General features: G+C 40.8%; 1 protein-coding gene across 1 annotated transcript; it reads right to left on the bottom strand.

The window, feature by feature from the left end:
* Nucleotides 1-4,157: 4,157 nt before the first annotated feature.
* Nucleotides 4,158-4,747, bottom strand: LOC147638989 (uncharacterized). Its single transcript, XM_086793136.1, has 2 exons — nt 4,611-4,747; nt 4,158-4,517 (listed from the first exon to the last, which is right to left on the bottom strand). The coding sequence occupies exons 1-2, from the start codon at nt 4,635-4,637 to the stop codon at nt 4,158-4,160; spliced, it is 387 nt and encodes a 128-aa protein (XP_086649262.1). The 5' UTR covers nt 4,638-4,747.
* Between the last annotated feature and the right edge of the window lie 15,231 nt (nt 4,748-19,978).

The following is a 19,978-nucleotide window of genomic DNA, read 5'->3' as shown; positions in this document are numbered from 1 at the left end:
AGAAGCAGTCATGCCGTAGGAATTTGTCATTCCTAGTCTTCGTGTTGCTACTCAAGAGGGTTGGGATGGTAATCCCTTAGTAGAGCGTCTATATATCCTTGAGCGGCTAAACGAAGAAAGACAATTGGCTGTATACAATGCCCTTGTGGAGAAGGATAGAAGGAAAAAATGGTTTGATCGCCATCTAAAGGACAAGGACATCAAGGTTGGGGATAAAGTCCTGATGTATGGAGTGCGAAACGAAAAGAAGAAGCTCAAATATGCTGGTAAGGGACCGTATAGAGTATGTGAAATTACCCCGCAAGGTACCATCAGAGTGGAGACTCTCGACGGAGTTGAAACCATTGGATTCCTTAATGGGAGTAAATTCAAAAGGTACTATGACCCCCTGAGCCAAGAGGAGTTACATGCAATCCATCAAAAGAAGGCAGCCAAAGAACAAGCTGAGCTTAAAAAGATACAAGCGAGAGTCGAAGCCAAAGAATGTCAACAGCGTGCTAGGCGACAACGAGAAGCCAACTTGGGAATTACGCAAGTATTTTTCGAGGAGGCAGAGGAGGATTCACTGGAATCTGACCCACCTTTAAGATACCCAATTGAGTTACAGAGTCCTTACGGGGAGGTGCTATATAATGCATTATTGGATACAGGAGCTCTACACAATTTGCTATCATATGGCGTGTGGTGTCAACTGGGAAAACCACCTTTATCCAAGAGTTCTATCCAAGTTCAAGGAATTAACAAGAAGAAAACCCATGTCTCAGGAATTCTGCACACTCCGGCGGTTGCTTATGACAAGGGAACCATAATTCAAAGCTTTTTGGTTATGCCTGCTGGTACCATGGAAGGGATTGTAATCTTAGCGCAAATGGATGATGGCCACCAAGTGCAATATCGATTGGGCAACCAGACAAGTCACAACGCAAGAACCAACACTAGGTCTGACCGCTCAAAATCCCGCACCTAAGTCATCCACTCAAATATTAGATAACGAAAAATCACAAAGTCCAGTGGCAAAACCATCTTCGATTGTTGGCCACCCGTCTAACGCTTCAACGCCAAGAGTGGAAACAGGCAAGGCGGTCCCTAAAGCTTCGCTTACTATGCCAAAGAGTACATACAAATGGGTCCCCAAAGCTTCGTTAACAGCAGCTACTTTCCCTGCTCAATCTCGTTCAGCCACCAAGAAGCCTCGTAAAAGGAAAGCAGCTACCCACCCGAGAAAGGGCAATGTAACATCGCGATGGATCCCTAAAAAATTATTAGTAGCCCAAGGGTACTACGAGGGGAATGACCAGATTTGGGTCCCTAAACATAAGTTGAATCCCTCTACATCACCTGTAAAACCTTGCAAACCAATTGTTGCCACCCCAATGACAATTCAAGACCGTGGTAAGGGAAAGGTAATAGAGTGCTCTGCACCACTTTTTCCAGAGTTAGTTTGGATTCCCAAATGATATCGATCATTACCACCTAGCTCAGGAAGGGGGGAGCCACATGAAGCTTCTAGCTCCTCATGCCAGGCACACACTCATATAGAAGTTTCTACATGCTCTACACCTACTCTTGTCAACACCCAACAAAAAACCGATGAGTCTACGTCTCCCCTTGTAATAGTATCGTCGGAAACCATTTCCTCCATTCGTCAATGGGAGCGTACACTACCATCTCTGCAATTGGATGTGGCCACAAGGGTCATAAAAAGCTATCTGCCCACATCACAACCTATGACCCGCTGGACAAATTGGTTCCAAGAGGCTGCAACATCATTGCAAATAATATGATCTACCCAAGGAAAGGGGGAGCATGTACTCAAGCTCGACATTCTAATGCTTCCTCCTTAACCTTCTCCCCTGACCAAGTAATTGCCAAATTCAAGGGGATGTATATATATAGCTTCATACATTTTTTAAAAAAAAAAACAAAGAAAAGAAAAACAAAAAATAGTAAAAAGAGCAAGAGCACAAAAAGAGAAGAAATATCCGTATACAATCAAGAACTAGATTGACCTGTCTCACAAACCTACTGATGCTATATCTGTGTTTGCAGATATGGCAGATGCACGATCATCATACACTTCATCCACTCCCACCTTTGATGAGAGGTATCATCTGTACCTTTCTCAGATATTCCACATGTGCTATCCTGTAATTGAAACTGAATGGGATCATATAGATGTACTAGCCAGAGAGAAAAATGTTGAGGAATTAGAATGGCTAATTTGCCTATTGACCATGACTAACCCCTACTCCGTAGAGGACATATCCCCGATAGCCCAATGCTTTCCTTTTCCACAAGATGACTATCCTCGCATGGTTACATTTTTTATGAGTTTATGTGGATGGGAAAATGAAAAGGAAATATCTGACAATGATGAATGGACGGATGAAACTCATGGCACTACTGAGGTTGACTTTATTTGTTTGGATGATGCGGATAGAGGCTTAGCCTTAGGGCTAGAGCCAGGACTCTACAACATCCTCTTACCGTATCCTCAGTAGTAGTGTGGTGATTGGTAGGTAGGGGGTGCGTCTATTTAGCGAGCCAAGAGCAGTGAGCACAGAGCAGTGAGTAGAAATAAAGTCCTTGTGAAAGTGAGCAAGTAGGGGCATGGTATGATGTTAAGCGAGTATGTAATGTTAAAGAGAAGAGTGAAACCATAGTGTAACTCTATAATGAACAGAACAAAGAAGACTAAAAAGGTTTAAAAATGACTATTGCAAATAAAGCATTTTCAAATGAATGGTGCGGATATAAAATAGCCATACCACTGACACAACAATATAATACTCTTTAGAAACCATAACCATAGGATTTAAAAATCTTATAATCCAAATAAAAATTGTCCAACAATCAGCTACATGCTATTGTAAAAAACATTCAAAAGCATAACATCCATCAAAACATTACTTCCAATAGTCCCAAAAAAATGATTGTCTCAATTAAAAAAAAGACTATCTCTAATGGCATTTTGATGTAGACATGTGATCCTCATAACTGCAAGAGACACAAAGAAAAGAAAATAAGCTTTATCAATACAAAATTATTCTCTACTAACATATTTATCTTTTCAACATGCATACCTTTGCTGAGTATGGTTCTAACAGGTGATCATAGATCCGCTCATCCTTGTCTAACATTATGACATTGCGATCCATAAATGCTGCCACTAGCCCAAGAGTTCGAGTGCGCAAACAAATCCAAAATCGTGTCCCCAGGACGACTGAAGACGGAGACGATGTATTTGCTAAGCCGCTGACCTCTCTGACAACCGCCCCACCATGGTCTACCCTTTCTCTTCACCAGATCCTCCGATGGCACTCTTGAAAACGCACACAAACCATTAACCATATGCCATAAAGATCACCGAAAATCATTTTAAATTCTATCTTGGTTTGAATGCATATACATACATGTCAAAGATAAGATCTTGCCCTACATCAAGATCATCACCCAATGCCAAATCCCTTAGTTGATCCCCATGCATCACAAAGCTTGTAGGAGATGTTGAGCGAACAAAAACAGTCAATATTAGACAAGTGACCTACAAGCAAAGACACATTGGTTGTTCATGCATTTTCACCTTAAATGGGACAAAGAAGATTTGCACAAATGACAGCCCCAAAGAGAACAACACCAATACCTGGGTAGTAATCATTTGCCCCATCTTCTTCCCAATAGGTGGAGTACACCTCACAACCTGTCTATAATAAATGCCAAACCCAACGCTCTGTGCAACCTGCTCAATGGTCACTCCTTCTTCCATAGTGTAAAGGCATGTAAAGAAGCCTCGATCCGAGAGACAAGAATCAACAACTTTAAAAGTAGAGTCATACATGCCATCCCCAATCTTATTCCAATATGGAACCTTGTTTGCAACACAACCTCCAATGATGATATTTGAGGGGAAGTCTGCAAATATCAACTCCACACAGTAATCGGACCCTCTACTCTTGACATTCCCTACTGTGCAAATAACATTCATGGCATCAAGCACTTGCTTTCCCAATGCATCCTCCATGTTCACAAAAGTAGCTGCAAGGTCCTCAATACTGACATTGAAGGCATAAATGGTTCCTATAGACAGGTTTTTGACATTTAACACACATAGTCTTAAGTCAAAACAATCGGATCACAATAGAGATGAGGTAGGAAGCTCACATACCTGGAGCTTGCAATGTCTTGGTTATGATGTCAGTTGTTTGTATCCCGCCTGCACTACTATTGGATGTCTGTTGTTGACTCTGCTCCTTATTTGCTTCCATTGCTCGATTCACCTCCAATGCACGATTCACTATTTCCCTCCCTAAATTCACTGGCAATGACTTACGAAAAGAAGCCGATGCAATCGATGTTGCATGTGATGTGGATGTGGCCTCATTATGATCAATTTGCTGGCTACGAAGCTCCAATATAGACTTATGTTGGCGATACAGATCAAGCTCCTCCTCAGGCACATGGTTTCTTTCAAGGTCCAACCACCACGGGCAGAAACGAGACTCTATGCTTGACATGGCCTGTTCAATGACAAATATGGGTAAACACAACTCACCCTCAATATGAACATGTTTCTTAATCATGGATTCAAAATGACAAATTCAATCACTTACTCTTCCAAGCTTCAAATCGGCATACATATAAGATTGATTGTCAACACAAAGCCACACACTAGCGAGAGGGGGTAAAATATCCAATTGGTGCTCCTCAATTTCAGAAAGCAACCATCTGCAAGCCAAAGCCCAAATGATAAAACAACACACAGAAAGAAGCATGCATGTTTTTTAACAAGGAATATCTGGGTTATGTTGTAGGAAAACCTATAAACGTGCAGCACTTTGTAGGCCTGGTTGATGGTCAATATCATGGCTAAATTTTATGCCTCCTTCGTGCACTTTGAAAGCCCTTTTGAAGTACTTTCTTCTGCATAGAACAACAAAAGAGGTGAATCGTCTCACCTGGCAACCTGACTCGATCGGCATTTTTAATATCATTTTGGATTCTCAAACCTAGCTCCATGATCTGAAGCCAGTAGGAGTACATGTGTAGCCATTCCCTAACCTTTGTCTTATCATTTGGCATACCCTGAAGTGATCGCACTGTAGCCTGAGAGTTGTCCAATAGCTTGACAATGTGAGCCTTATCTGTGTCTCTGATGCAAGCAGAACCTATCATATTGAGCTTTTCCTCTGTGGCCACATGATTGGTTGACGCGTGCCATGGGAGGGAGAGCACCGCACACCAAAAGGCCTCACCATTGGAGGGATCAGCAATCCTTGCATATTTTGATGTTTTTCCTCTGTAGAGAACTTCTACCTTTCGAGTCACATTCTCCCTAGCAGACTCGGCAAGTGGTCCATTTGATGCGTCATCAATTTTTTGCTCCATCTCGTCTTTGAACAAGAGCCAAGTCATAATCTGGATTGGCAAATGAAGCCAACTAGGCCTTCCTCTGGTAGATGCACTCTGCATCTCTCTCTCAACCCACAGCTTGTCCTCATTGTCCAAATGTGCCATGAGAGTTGTTAGGTCGGACTCTCCCAATCTTCTTAGTTGAAATAGACGATCACCAAATGTGGTTGGCACAAATGCATAATCATGCGTCCTACAAAACAAAGAAAAAATATGTTAATATTCTTGAGTACAAACAACTTACTTGACATAGAAGGAGACTCTGTTAACAAATTAACTTACTTGTTCAACCTGGACAATGAAAACAAAAGCTCACCCACATCCCTCCGCTCGAACACATAAAATTTACAGAGAACACAACAATGCATGGACAAATCTCCTTGAAACCCTGTAATAAAACACAAAATTAGGAAGGACAAAGAAGCATAAGAAACTATAACATCCCAATGAGAACTCACCTGTAGAAATGCAGTCCATCCAAGCATTGTGTCGATTATTACCATCAAGAATATGCACCATTTTTCGGCTCAAGTATGGACCCCAATCGGGGTCAAGTGCAAGAGTTTCCTCAAACTGTTGATTCACAGTCCTCCAATGCTCATCCCAAGATTCCTCCCTCTCTTGTGTCAATGGTGTCTCCTCCCCTTCCAAGTCCATAATTGATACTGTGAAAGCTCCCATGCTCTCAATGTACCCACCTAGTTTTTTGAAGCTTCGAGTTTTTGACTTATCTGTTGTTGAGGGAGAAACCTTTCGGATTGCCTCCGTCTAGATCATCCTACAGAGAGGAACACGTGGAGGTGGAGACCTAAATTTGACTCCTATCCTATCTAAAAAGGCTTGTGGAGTAGATGTCTCAAGAATCTTCCCAAAAATATCAACCTTATTTTTTTTCTGCTTGGTTCCTTTAGTTTGGGTTGTGACAATTGTTTCTTCTTGATCCTCTAGTGGATGTGTGTTCTCTTCCCCCTCTATCTCTCTCCCAGTATCCTCAGTATTCTCACCTTCATCCTCATTATCACCACCTTGAGTATTCTCACCCTCATTTTGATCACCTTTATTTTCCTCAATTGCCCCCACTACATTTTGTCCATCCTCCTCATTTCTTTCATCACTATGTAGATGCTGCCTATCCATATCCACCTCCAGGTTAGTGTCATCTATGATATGTACTGCATGCTCCGTAGTAGGGTTTGAGGAGGCGGCTTGCTCCAAAGTGCTGGAAAAATCAGCTTGCCTCCTTGTGTGTCTCGTTGAGCTCTCACCTGGGCCAACCTGCACACTCTTTTTCCGCGTAACTCATCCATTTTTGCACAACAAGAACCTTTCAAGCAAGATGCTCTAGTGAAATGACTCGAACTCATTTGAAAACCAGATAGCCATGCAAAAATACAAGAACAAATCTTCAAATAGTATTCTACTCGTATTGTATAACTAATTGATTATTTTAACAGCAAATTCAGTAATACGACACAAACTTAAAGAAAAGGTGGCACATTCACTAAAGAGATTAAATTCAGTACTGCAACACAATCATCAAACAAAGGTGGCACATTCACTATCCAACAAAATGGCCAACTCATTAACGAACAGAATATCTTTGAGATTATCATATGGAGTGCTTTGGCCCAAATTCCAAGGCATTCAAAGCCGTATTGAATATTTTAAAAAAATCTTCATTGGAAAATATTTACGGAGCCCTTTTCAGGTGTTCAATTCAAGGCATTCAAATTTATTGGAAAATATATAAAGATTCGGTAGTCTAAATCTGAAGGCATTCAATATTGAGTACTAATAAACTTTAGAAGTGATATTTTGCAATCCAACACTTTTTTAAGGACAAACTTTTTTCTTTTTGTGCTATTGTTCTTTAGATGCACATGTTTGCTGGTCTCCTCTCTCGACTGTGTGAGCTGTTTCTCAACCAAGAAGACATCAAATGTGAGTTTTTTGAGCTTCTTGTATACTCAAAGTCTGCATAATATAGACAGTAGTAAGAGAGACAGTCTATGCAATGTGTTTGAGACAGCACCATATAGATAGCATGTTCTTACACTACTCTCTCCAAATTTCTGCCCGCCGGGGGGATCCAAGGGGGGCCGGCCGGCAGCCATTTAGGCCCCCCTTGGCGGGGGAGTCAGGGGCAGCGCCCCCGAAGCTTGAAACGAACTCAAAATCGTGATGATTTTTTCAATGCTCAGCAGCAAAACATCCTATTATTTTGTGCGCTGAGCGCACAAATTAATTCAAGAAAAATAGCAAGAAGTAACGCCGCACATCTCATACTGTGTGTGGAGTGTGGCGGCAGCAAAACATCCTATTATTTTGTGCGCTGAGCGCACAAATTCATTCAAGAAAAATAGCAAGAAGTAACGCCGCACATCTCATACTACTGTGTGTGGAGTGTGGCAGCAGCAAAACATCCTATTATTTTGTGCGCTGAGCGCACAAATTCATTCAGGCAAAATAGCACAAATTCATGGATGATGATACCTTTCTGTGTCTCTTTGTTGGGGAGAAAGATTGGAGTGGGGAGAGGGCCCTGCGCATGAGATTAGCGTTTCTTTGCTGGGGAGACGTATAATGCTTCATGATCGCTTCTCTGCGTGTGTGTTCGAGGGAAGATGCTTCTGTGCGGAGGACGACTAAAAGCCTTAAGTAATTGCTTCATAAGAAGTAGCCGACTACTAAAAACCCTAAGTTAGGCACTGGACAAATTTTTTTATCCTAACACTAATGAATTTCAACACTAAAATTTAAGGGTTTGGTCAATATTTTTTCGATTTTTTTAAATCTATAGCACAGTTATGCTATGGCATCCAACTGGTAGAGTTTTTGAAATCTAACAGGAGATTATGAAAAAGCGCAAGAACTAACACAAAGCAAATATGTGTGTGTGTGTGTGTGTGCGTGTGTGTGTATACATACACACACACACACACAAACATATATACATATTTACATGTACTCTTTTTGATACCCTTCATTATGACTGTTTTTGCAATAAATATTTTTATTTGCTTCTACCCATAGTCTTAAAATGAGCCTGGTAAAATTGTATTATGGCTAGTATATGCTATTGATTAGAGCAAGAACATCTAGTATTAAAATATTTTTGGCTAATATTCAATGTAAATTCCTTAATTGTTGTTGTGATTGCATTATGCAGGGAGGCTCGTGTTTTCCTCCATTCTACAATGGGTGCATGCATCCGAGTCCCCTTCTCGAATGGCAAATGTCTTGTGTCAATCAACATGATCCGAAGCTTGGAACTATTGGTGGGATAAATGTGGAGGCCTTACTTGAAATTGGAGGAGAGTATGAGCCCATTTGTCCTTTACACTTGTATGCAGGGATTGGAGACGAGGCATATTTCATCGTGGAGCATTCATTGTCCTCTGTATATATTGCCAAATCAGAGAATTATTTTGAGACCCGAGAACAAGGCCCCTCAACTATATTTCCTCCCGGTTCTCAAAAGAGTACTCCAATGTAAGTGGCATTAACTTTGACTTTGACATTTTTTGTTTTGCATTGTGCATTGAATTAGAGAGCATTGTGCTTTGCAGTGACTTGGACACTGAAGATATAGAAGAAATCAATGTCCAAGCACATGGGTCATTGCAAGAGGAGATAGAGGTCTCTCCTGTGGAAAAGTGCTTTCAACATTTGGAAGAGGAAGATGTTCAGTTTGATACTGCGGTCTCTTGCTTTCAAATAATCCGCATGTTACCTCCTACTGATGTCTTGCACACTTTAATCCATGATTGTGATTACAAAGACAAGGTAAAAGAGCTTCCCAAGGTGTACCCAGAGTTCAGTACATATGAGCTTGAAGGTGGGAAAGGTATGGAAGGGATGGAGCAAAAATACGAGGGCAACATTTGGACAAAGCCACAAACGCAAACTAGGGCCAATAAAACTTTTGTTCTTAGGAAGAGCTTCTGCGGGGGGAACCTTCCAGTGCATGAATGAGCACTGCTCCTTTAGGACACGTATGAATCAACCAAACAAACTCCACTGGAATGGGCAGCTGATAAAATCTCCAAAATATGGGAATTTAGCAATTGGGAGCTTCGGGAACCTTGAGTGTTTTTTCTGCAAGCATGTGCCAATGTGTCTTAAAGAATGTCCTGCTTGTGTCTATTATTTTATGCCAAAAGAATCAATGCACAGCAGACTATTTATTCATTATGGCAAACATACACACATGGTTTCCAAGGGAATGTGCCAAGCATCGATACGAAATATCAAGGCCTTTGTAGCACGTGCAGTGGGCATCGACCACAACGCTGGGCCCAGAAAGGTACAAATGATTGTGGCAAGGGAGGTGGTTCTAAGAGCATTCACTGATGATGACAAGGCACAAGGAGAATTCATGACAGAGAGGGAGCTACAGGAGATGTCGCAAGAGTTGCAAAGTTTGATAAATGTCAAAAATTACGTAGGAAGTGCAATTTAGCAAAGAATAGTATGCAATTATCATATTTAATACACTAAGTATGCTTTATGAATGCAGGGTGAAGCAGATGGTAATGCAAACACGAAAAACAACACGGCCTCTGGGTGAAGGATATGAAGCCATTCTTAATCTAAAAAGAACATGCCATTTTGAGTTCTTCCATGGTTCTCGATTTCCATTGCAAGCCACCACTACTACTGAGCGTTGCTTTATCTTTAAGATGTCTACTACTGGACCTGGTTCTGGGATTGACATTGTTCGGCGAATGGACAAGGATGGTAATGGGGATCTTAATCAAGCATGGGTCTGCTTTGATCATGTGCATCGACGAGTGGATACTGGGGATGGCATACAATGGGAGCACATGTTTATGACCACATGTAAGTTACAAGCGGTAGAGAGCATTGCTTAATTTGTGTCTTTAATATAACTCTGTTTCCATTTGTGGCATGCAGGATTGGTGAGCTATTGACAATAGCAACTTGTGAATTTAGAGAAGAGGATGAGGATGCTCAAGTCATGTTTTGGGAAAATATGAATTTGGTAATGGTGGAGCACACAGGGAAGGTAGCAAATTTTTTTGGGTTTATGGCGGATGAGGCTGGCGCTAACTGGAATGCACTGAGACGTGTCTTCAACGACGGAAAGGAGATGATTTAAAGGGAAAGGTCATGTTTATGGCATTGGGAAGACAACCTTCGTGTCCACACGCAAAGGTACATCTATAGCCCACATCAAGAAAAGCACCGGGAGATGTGTGAGAAGTGGAGGACTGCCCCAAACAAAGAAAGTGCCCTTCAGCAATTTCGCAGGATACGAGCATGGTGGGCAACTGGCAAGGCAGCTGATAGAAACATCCCTAAGCTTCTTAGCTGGTTGAGTTGGTGGCACTATAGGGTTAGTCGATGGGGTCATTTCATTTTAAAGGTAATGTTTGTAAGAGATTATTCATTCTATTATTGTGTGCCTCCTACTTATGTGCACTGCATTGTTTTTAATCAATTTCTACCACTCTCTTGTAGGATGGAGAGCCTATTGTCAATTCTCTTGTCCCAAGGACAAATATGTCAGAGACCAAGCATGCAAGATGGTTGGCAGGGGAGGGGTATAGGCAAAAGATTAGTCTTTATGATGCTTGTGTGACAGATCTAATCAATGCTTACTTCCAATGTGCCAGACAACTGGCTTTCTTGGAAGGAAAATACACAGGTTGTGGGCCTATATTGGAGCTTTTGGTTGAGAGAGCTCTTTCTCGACAGAAAGCAAGTCCATCCCCAATAGCTACCTCACGAGCAGTGGATGATGCAGTGGTGGCGGGGACCCCTATGTTTTCAAATAGGGTAAAATTCAAGGGTGAGAATAAAACTATTCGAGCCAAAAGGCCACTACACGACTCGACAGAAGAAAACTTTGGCAACTCTAGCCATAGGCCTGAGTTTAACTATGTGACAAGAGAGAGGTCAATAGAGGTCGATGAGCAATGCAAAGTTTTAGAGAGCCTTGAAAGTGATGTGCATGATACAAAGTGAATCGAGTTGAGTGCAACCACTGGGCATCGGGGAAAAAGTGTAGCTCAAGGTTGCGAGGGGGTGATGTCAGTCCTTGTTTTTGGAGTGATTGTCAACTATCCTTCTGGAAAAAGGAGAAGTATTGCTATTTTTGTAATACAGATGTTAGGCACACTTGGAAAATTACAAAGACAATATTACATCCACCAGAGGATGTCCCTTGTGTTTGGCCCATTGCTAAAGGTACCAAGTTACAAGTGAAAGAAGCCTGCAAGCTTATTAGAGCAGGATATGACATTGGTATTCCTCTTGAGTTTTTTCTAGAAAAGGAGGTTGCAAAAGGCACTGGCAAGACAAACAAGGAGGTAAAACAATTTCCATATCGACGAGGAATTTCAAAGGCTGCATTTGGTCAAATCACTGCGACCTTAGATATGCATGCAGAAGTTGTAGGCAGCCATATACATATAGAAGGGGTAAAGGAAACATTTAGTATTAATCCATTGACCAATGGGAGCCAAGACACACCTCTGATAGAGGTCACTATTCAGAAGAATCCAATGTGTTCATGTGTGGAGTTCAGAGACAGAGTGGCCAAGAAAAGACCATATCTTGCATGCAAGCACATATACTTTGTGTTCTTAATGATTCTTGGACAGGATGTGAACAACAATATGCATATTCATCAAGTTTGTATTTCTGAGAGAATTGTAAAAGACATGCTAACTAAGTCTATTAGAAGTCATCCTCAACAGCTTTAGGAACCTGCAACCCACTTTAGTTGAAATATGTATGGGGGTCATGTCATACCAGCTGAACCGTAGTACGAGTTTATTAGTTATTGTTTTGGAAATGTTTTGGTTATTTTATAAATTTTCCTGTCTATTGTCTTTTGTTTGCTAATGGCCCTCCAACATTGTGAATACTATAGATTCAACATCTTTTTAGCGAGCCAAGCAATATGGGTTTAATAGTGATTTTTTGTATCTGCACCATTGGTTCGAAAAAAAAATTATTGCAATGGTCATTTTAGAACATTTCATGTCTTCTTTGTTTGATTGCTATAGAATTGCACTGTGGTTCCACTCTTCTCTTTAACATTTCATGCTCGCGTAACATCATACCATGCCCCTACCTGCTCACTTTCACAAGAATATGAGCTCTACTCATTGCTTTGTGCTCGCTGCTCTTGGCTCGCTTTTTGACCATCCCCGTAGGTAGGTTAGTGCTTTCAAGTTTTTTCTAGTTTAGATTCCTTAAACAAGTCTTGAAATTTTCACACTGATGTGCCTCTCGAGGTATAGTGCTTGTTAGTTGATTGTAGAGGTTGAAAAGTTTGAGGTGGGTTCGCTTTCAAGTCCTGAGACTGCTGCAACGTTCATCAAAATATATCTACATCAAATTGCAAGCTGTCTCGTCAAATCAAGGAGATCTCCAATTACAGGTGTAATTCTTCCATACCCATTCTCTTTCGTTTTTACTGTTCAATTAATTGCATAAACTATAATGCATGACCACATGGAAATTGTCAATGTACTACTTAGTTTTTGAAGTTGCTTGCATGCTAGTGTAAATCATTAATGAGCTTAACTTTATTGGAAATATTCCTAGGCAGCATGACGTCTTTAGTTAACCTTGGAATACGATTGTCTTAGGTCTAGGGTCAAACCATCTTAATGTTTGACACCTGGCCATGTGTGTGTTGACCTCTAGGACATAGCTATTACCCCTTTGTCGAAAGGATGCAAGACAAATTATAGTTCAGGAGCGAAGATCAAAAGAAATAGATTTTAAAAAAAAGCCTACAATAAATGGCAATACAAGTCTATGATGTGCTTTATTGTTGGCCTATCGCCTTATTGATACTTGGTAGGCGAGGAGTATTCTACTCCAGACCGATGCCTTGGTTGGTAGGGGGTAGCCTTGCCTAAAGTGAGCTAATAGATTCCTGGATAATGCCTTGTGTTAAACATGGTACCAGGATCGATGTTAGTTTTGCCTTAGGAAGGTCGCCATTGTGTGTAAAAATTGTCACGTGCACAAAAAAAAAAAAGAGAGGCAAAAAGCTCCTGTAACTCTCATGTTTCTTGTTTCCCTAGGCTTGTGGTATTAACTTGTTCTTAGAGTAGACACAGTGTGGTCATGTGTTTATTTATTAAGCTTGGTTATTTTCCTTGACTTAGGCCAGTTATAAACCTTGATTAACCTTTGACACCTTGCTTACTCTTGATTTACTTTCAATAATTTTAAACTCCTGTTAATTTGCTACACTAGCTCATTCATGTGACCCTTAAACTAAGTTCTCATAGCAACATCCATTGTGGTCTAACATGCTTGAATTTATACACTTTATGTCTTTTGAATTCAAGCATACTTTCACTCTACTTCCCTGTTTTGCAGACGGTCAACAACAACCCTCTCGAGCATACCATACCATAGCTTCCGAGGATGGAATCTACATCAGGAAGGGGGGCATGTTAACCTATGACGGACATTGAGACGTACTATGTTTTACGTCATTAATTTAAATATTCTGAGTCATGGGCCGGGCTTGTCGGCACCATATGTTAAGGATGAAGGGATTGGGTGATCGTCGATGAGAGGCGCACCTTGAATATCAGTAGGATAAGGGTTAGGATCGGCTGGCCATGTATGGGCGCCCAAGTGTGAACGGCCAAGTCACCTATAAGAGCCAAATGTAACCCTAAAATCCTCATTCTCATGTGTTGTGAATACAAGAGTGCTCTTGCCTTATCTCCTTGGTTTCCTTCTCTTGCGTGTGAGAGAGAGAGAGAGAGAGAGTGAGTGAGAGAGCGATCGAGCACTGTGCACGGTGGCGGAGAGGCGGTAGAGCGGCGACGGCGGCTCCTTCTTCACTACTGCGACACGGGAATCCTTCAAGGCGGCAGTTGAGCGGTGAGTGACACACCCTTTGCATTCTGTTTGAGCTTCCTTCCCTGGTTGTATGCTTGCAGCCATTCGTGGCTCGCCGCTACGGTGTCTGGCAAGTCCCCAGCCACGACCTGTGCGGCAAAAGCGCACAAGGAGTCACTGAAGAAGCAAATAGAAGAATCCAAATCTGCTATAGATGTGGAGACTGTACAGATGGAGCTGCAGATACAGAGAAGGTTGCAGGAGCTGGGCCCTAACATAGTTGTCCATATTGAAGATGAAACTTCAGAGAATAATTTTGACTTGACAAAACCATGCTTGGCAGCATTGGTCATAAGAATGAGTATTGCTCAGATACTATCATTCTTGCAATGCTCTAGTAAGTGTCTTTTATTTTACATTTGTTTACAAAACAATCCTTATTGTACCTCCTCCTTTACACCTTACCCTAATTATTGTTTTGTCCATTGTAGCATGATGAGAAGCTGGCTGAACCATGCTGTACAGCATACAGTTCATATTATTGATCCTGCAATTTCCTTCAAGTTAAGAGATCCAAAGGAAACTCCCATGGATATTTTCAATTGGTCCAGACACTGTGATTTTGATCATGTTGATATTTTGCTACTTCCATACCATAACAAGTATGTGGGTGACTGCTTCTTTTGGGATTTTTCTTCAAGATTGAGAACTCTTGTAGCCTTTGATTTCTTAACGCTTTTTTCCTTTTGCAGTGACCACTGGAGCTTTGCTTCTATTGACATCCAGCAGAAGCAATGCTTTTTATTTAACTCTCTTAGAAACACACACAGAGAGGTCAAATTGTAAGTGGTTTGTGTGCTATTTTTAACTTTAAACTTCATTATTTGGATTTAATGCACACTAACTGAATTATATGTATTTCAGTTGTATTAGAATGCATTGGATCACTGTCCTCCTAATGTCAATCTTTTGGATTCAATAGAGCCAATAGATTTAGAGGTAGAAAGTTGTTCCCTCTACTGATGTCTATTTCATGCTATGCCTTTGAACTTATTGAATAATTTTATTTTGTTCAGATATTAACAGTTTCTAACATATCTTTCCAACTATCCAGACACCACAACAAGATGATTCAAGTAGCTGCGGCTGGAGAGTGCTGATTAGTGCCAAATATATACTTTCAAACTATTTTGAGATAGGACAGCCAGAGCTTGTAAGAAAAAATAATTTTCATTTAGCTTCAAAAAATTTGATATTGGTACAAAGTGTTCTAAATCATCATATCTCATTGCAGATGAGAGAAGATAGCTTTAGCTCGAACTATGTATACAGTTTCAGAGCTGATATAATTTGGAAGTTTTTGAAGTATGCCTCCCCCAAACCTATTGTACCAGCTACTGTCGAGTTGGGTGAGAGCTCTAAAGTCCGAGAAGGTGTCATACACCTTGATGACACAGATGATGTAGATGTGGTGCCACAGGAACAAGGACCTAGTGCTGATGAGGAGAAGCCACAAGAACAAGGACCTGCTGCTGCTGCTGCTGATGTTATTGAGGAGATGATGGAGCAGCAGCAAACAGATGCTCTAGGGGCAGTAGAGGAGACAATGGAGCAGCATCAAGAGACTGTACACGACAGGATGGAGCAGCAAAAAATAGATTCTCCAAATAAAGATGATACGGTGAGCTTGGACCATGTAGAGCAGCCTCTAGATCAGCCTGTAGATAAATAGAAAATTGTTGTCAAGAATATGTTCTACATATATAATTAAACACTTCTGTACAGAATTTTACTTTATTGAATATAATACCTTTGTTTATGGAGTGTATGTTATCTCAATTTTTAAATTTTCAATGTCTTTGCATTTTATTGAACTCTCTCTTCTTTTGAGCACCTGCAAAAAAGTAATATGAAACAATAGGGTAAAGTAAACTAATAGCAGTGCTTAATGAGACTAGGATAAGTCACATGGTATACCTTCTTATTGTTGTAGATAAATAAAAAGTCCTTTGAAATAGCAGTGCTTAATGAGACTAGGATAAGTCACATGGTATACCTTCTTATTGTTGTAGATAAATAAAAAGTCCTTTGAAATAGAACCTTCTGTCTCAAATAGAATGTCATTGCGCAATTGAGCTAGGGAGCAACATTGTCTTAATGAGATATTGACTAGCACATCACCATTCTCAACAACATCAATATCAAGAAGTTTATTTTTTGCACCAAAAGAATCTTCATCTTGATCCATTGGGACTAGTTTTGTACCTAGCATTCGACTACGCTTATAATAAAAAGAAAAAATGAAATTTTGTGATGCAACCATGTACTTCACTTGCATAGAAGGTTGGACAACCTCACAAAACACTGAACTACATGTCTTCTTATCCCAACCTTTATCCAAAAATTGTGGCATGCATGCCAGACTTGTTGCTTTAACTGTGAACATTGTTTTTGAAACCTTCACTGGAAAGGTATTAAACAAGTCTACAAAAACTGTGAGAGGCATGCATAAAGAAATTTTTATTATTCTTGTGGCAATATTGGGCCTCAGAGCTTTCTGTACTTCTTTGAAAATCTTGGCCCTATATGCCTCTGTAACACTAAAATGTAGGAGAGGCCAATCCACTGAATTCCATGCCGGAAGGTCTTGTTTTCTTAATACACCATGTGTGTTTGCATTGTCCAGCAACTGATAAAAATGATCAGTAAAAAATATACCGGATTGAGCTAGCTCTATTGCACATCGACCTGGGTATTGTTGCTCTCCTATCGATCCATGCAAAACATCTATAAATCCCAGAATACAATCGATGTTTTGCTACGTCTCATATGATGAAGGGTATAAATCTGAAATAAAATAACACAAGAATGTCAATAAGCAAAGAAAGAAAGCTTTATCTTAAAAATCCATACACCTCATAAAGAACAAAACCACAATAGAAAAATATACAATTAGGCCTGTGTTGCGGAAGATCATTTGGATAGTCTCGCAAGACAAGTTCTTTATGCATGTACACATGCTGAATCAAAACTTCTTTCACCGATATCTTCCCTCTGGTGATTTTAAAATCTCGTACTCTTCCCTTCCATGATGTCAAGAAAATGTTTTTTGTCTGGGGTCTCTTTCTTTTGCTAGGTTGCATGAGCACCCATGCTCCTTTCGAAACACTAAACCTTTCCCAAGTTCCTTCCGTTTTGACTGTACTTGAATTCTCTACCGAAGAAATAGAAGAAGCAAGTCGACGGGGTAAGGATGTGTGGTATAATTCTGCCTTCATAGCATTATCATCCACAAAGCGTCTTCCACAAGAACGGCCATAGTTTTTATTCACCATGGAGACCTTGTGAATCTGTAACCACAACAAAGTAATGTAAACAAGATAACAAAGTGAAGTTTCAAGAAAGAGAAAGTGGGCAGACAGACAGTTGATAAGAAACATCTTACTCTAAGCCAAACAGGATTAAGGGAGTAGTTTTGGAAAAGAAGAGGCTGCTGCACAATGAGGCAGTGGTATAGAATGGTAGACCTTTCGAAGGAAAGGCAGCACAACATTTCAAAGTTCAAAGGAAGGTGGAAGCGGGAAGGCCCTTGTCAGAGAAAATGTCAGACTAGATTCTATCTTCATATCCAAAGATCTTGTGAGAATAAAAAACCAATCTCCACATTAATGTAGCACGCTTGTACCTACATAAAATATTGTTTCTTTTATCTATTTTCTCTTATTTTTGTGAATTTCCAACGTTACGTTGGCCTTCTGTTCATTGGTTGAGAGCTTATTTTTTCAAACCGTAAAAGGCCCCAAAATGAGCTACCTTTTTCCCTAATGCTTGAGCATATGCAGCAAACTTATGTGTTCTAGAATCAGCATTTTGTTTAATGGCACTCAATTGTACATTGATTGAACTAGTAGTCCTATATTCACTCTTGCTATTTTTTTGCTTTTGACAAATAGTGCAAAACACTCTTCCACTTTGTCTATCAAAATAAGCCCACTCAAAAACAACCCCCCATGCTTCTATCCAACTTCTCCTTGCTTTTCGGATTCTAGTTTTCTCTTCTGCACTCACATTTTCATTAATCTCTTCTTCCACTTCATTAGTATCAACACTACTCACACATTTTTTATGTTTGAATGAAGGCTTAGGGGTTTTTGTGAACCCAACATTAAGGAGTGTTTTCTGTTTACCATGCATGATTCCTCACCAATATTTAAGTTTCAAAAATATTCCAATATTCAGCTACTAAGTCTTGCACATCACATACATCTATCAGAATCCACAATCAGCAAAAGGCATGTACACAATGCACACATTACCAACATTATCAATAATCATGCATCAAGATACCATGTGGATCATCAAGACAAAAAGAAAAATGCTTGCCATCCATAACCATTGCGGTGCTAGCCCCGATCTACCACAAATATCATTTCATTTGGAATGCTGCAAAAGAAACTAAAATGATTTAGCAAACCCAAGGTAAATCTCTGTAGTTAAGGAAACCCATGAGTTAAAGCTCACTAATTAAACACATTTATCAATTAAAGATAAATAACCCATCATCCATGGGCCATGACTCAAATGAACTGGCACATGCATCAGCAAACATGGACTGATGTAGCATGTGTAAGCATCATCTCTAGAGTCTACGCTCATTTGTAGTAGAGATGGGTGCAAGCGCCGCTCACTGCCATACCCACAACCACAGCAGATTACGTGCTTTTTCTCCCCTTTAGAGGACACATAGGTGACGAACACGATGGGGGTGGACACATAGGTGATGAACACGATGGGGGTGGACACATAGATGATGAACACAATGGGGGCGGACACAATGCTGGCGGAGAGGGCTCGCCGCCGCCGCTGGCAGCCTTGCAGGCCGGTCGTCGCGGGTGGTAGACATTGCGTGTTTTTCCTCCCCTTTAAAAGACACCTACGATGGGGGCCCGGGGCAGACAATATACACGTAAGTAGTAATATTATATATTATATACAATATATATAATATTATATACAATATATTGTATATAATATATACAATATATATAATATTATATACAATATATTATATACCTGTACAGTGTAACTTGCCCAACGTGGTGGCGCCCGGTGGAGAGGAGAGAGGCTAGCTCTCGAGTCTGAAAGGGCCTGGCATTTGGGAGGCGGACACGCTAGACACACTCAGACTCCAGAGATAGCGCTAGAGCAAGCTGCTGGAGAACAGTGTACACAGTCAGAGATAGTGCTAGAGCATGCTGCAGAACAGTGTTCACGCTTGCAGAATAGTGTACACACTTAGATAGCGCTAGCGCACGCTGCAGAACATTCTGTTCTTGCTCGAGTAAGTTTCTGGCCCGTTGGGACGTAGCGTCGCAGACTCATAGAGGGCGCCGAGCGGGGCGACTAGCAAGGCCACGCTAAAGCCTAGAGCATGCAGCACGCCAGTGTTTGAGAGAGAGTGGCAGCGTCTCAGTCTTCAGCAGAGAGAGTCTCTCCATGTTGCGCAAATGGAGTTGACGTTGGGACGTAGACTCCAGCGCGACGCACGCGGCAGACTCCAGACTCCACAGAGAAAGACTAAATAGTAAAGCAGCAAGCTTGAAGTCGTCAAAGGCCCAGGCATTGGGTTCTTTAAAAAGAGCAATTTTTTATTTTCAAAGGAAAAAAATTACTAATTTTCTTTTCTTTTTTTCAAAAAAAGGCAGTTGAATTATAGAAAAAGGAG

The sequence above is a fragment of the Cibotium barometz genome, chromosome 4 (assembly GCF_041138505.1).
Source record: "Cibotium barometz isolate CiBa-2024 chromosome 4, ASM4113850v1, whole genome shotgun sequence".
Taxonomy (NCBI): domain Eukaryota; kingdom Viridiplantae; phylum Streptophyta; class Polypodiopsida; order Cyatheales; family Cibotiaceae; genus Cibotium; species Cibotium barometz.
This window is presented reverse-complemented; position numbering and strand designations above follow the sequence as displayed.

Bases quoted from the DNA above. Each gene is read 5' to 3' on its own strand.
- LOC147638989 (XM_086793136.1), bottom strand. From the start codon at position 4,637: ATGTATGCCGATTTGAAGCTTGGAAGA. The intron at 4,518-4,610 runs GTAAGTGATTGA...GTCATTGAACAG, and splicing joins CCGATTTGAAGCTTGGAAGA to GCCATGTCAAGCATAGAGTC.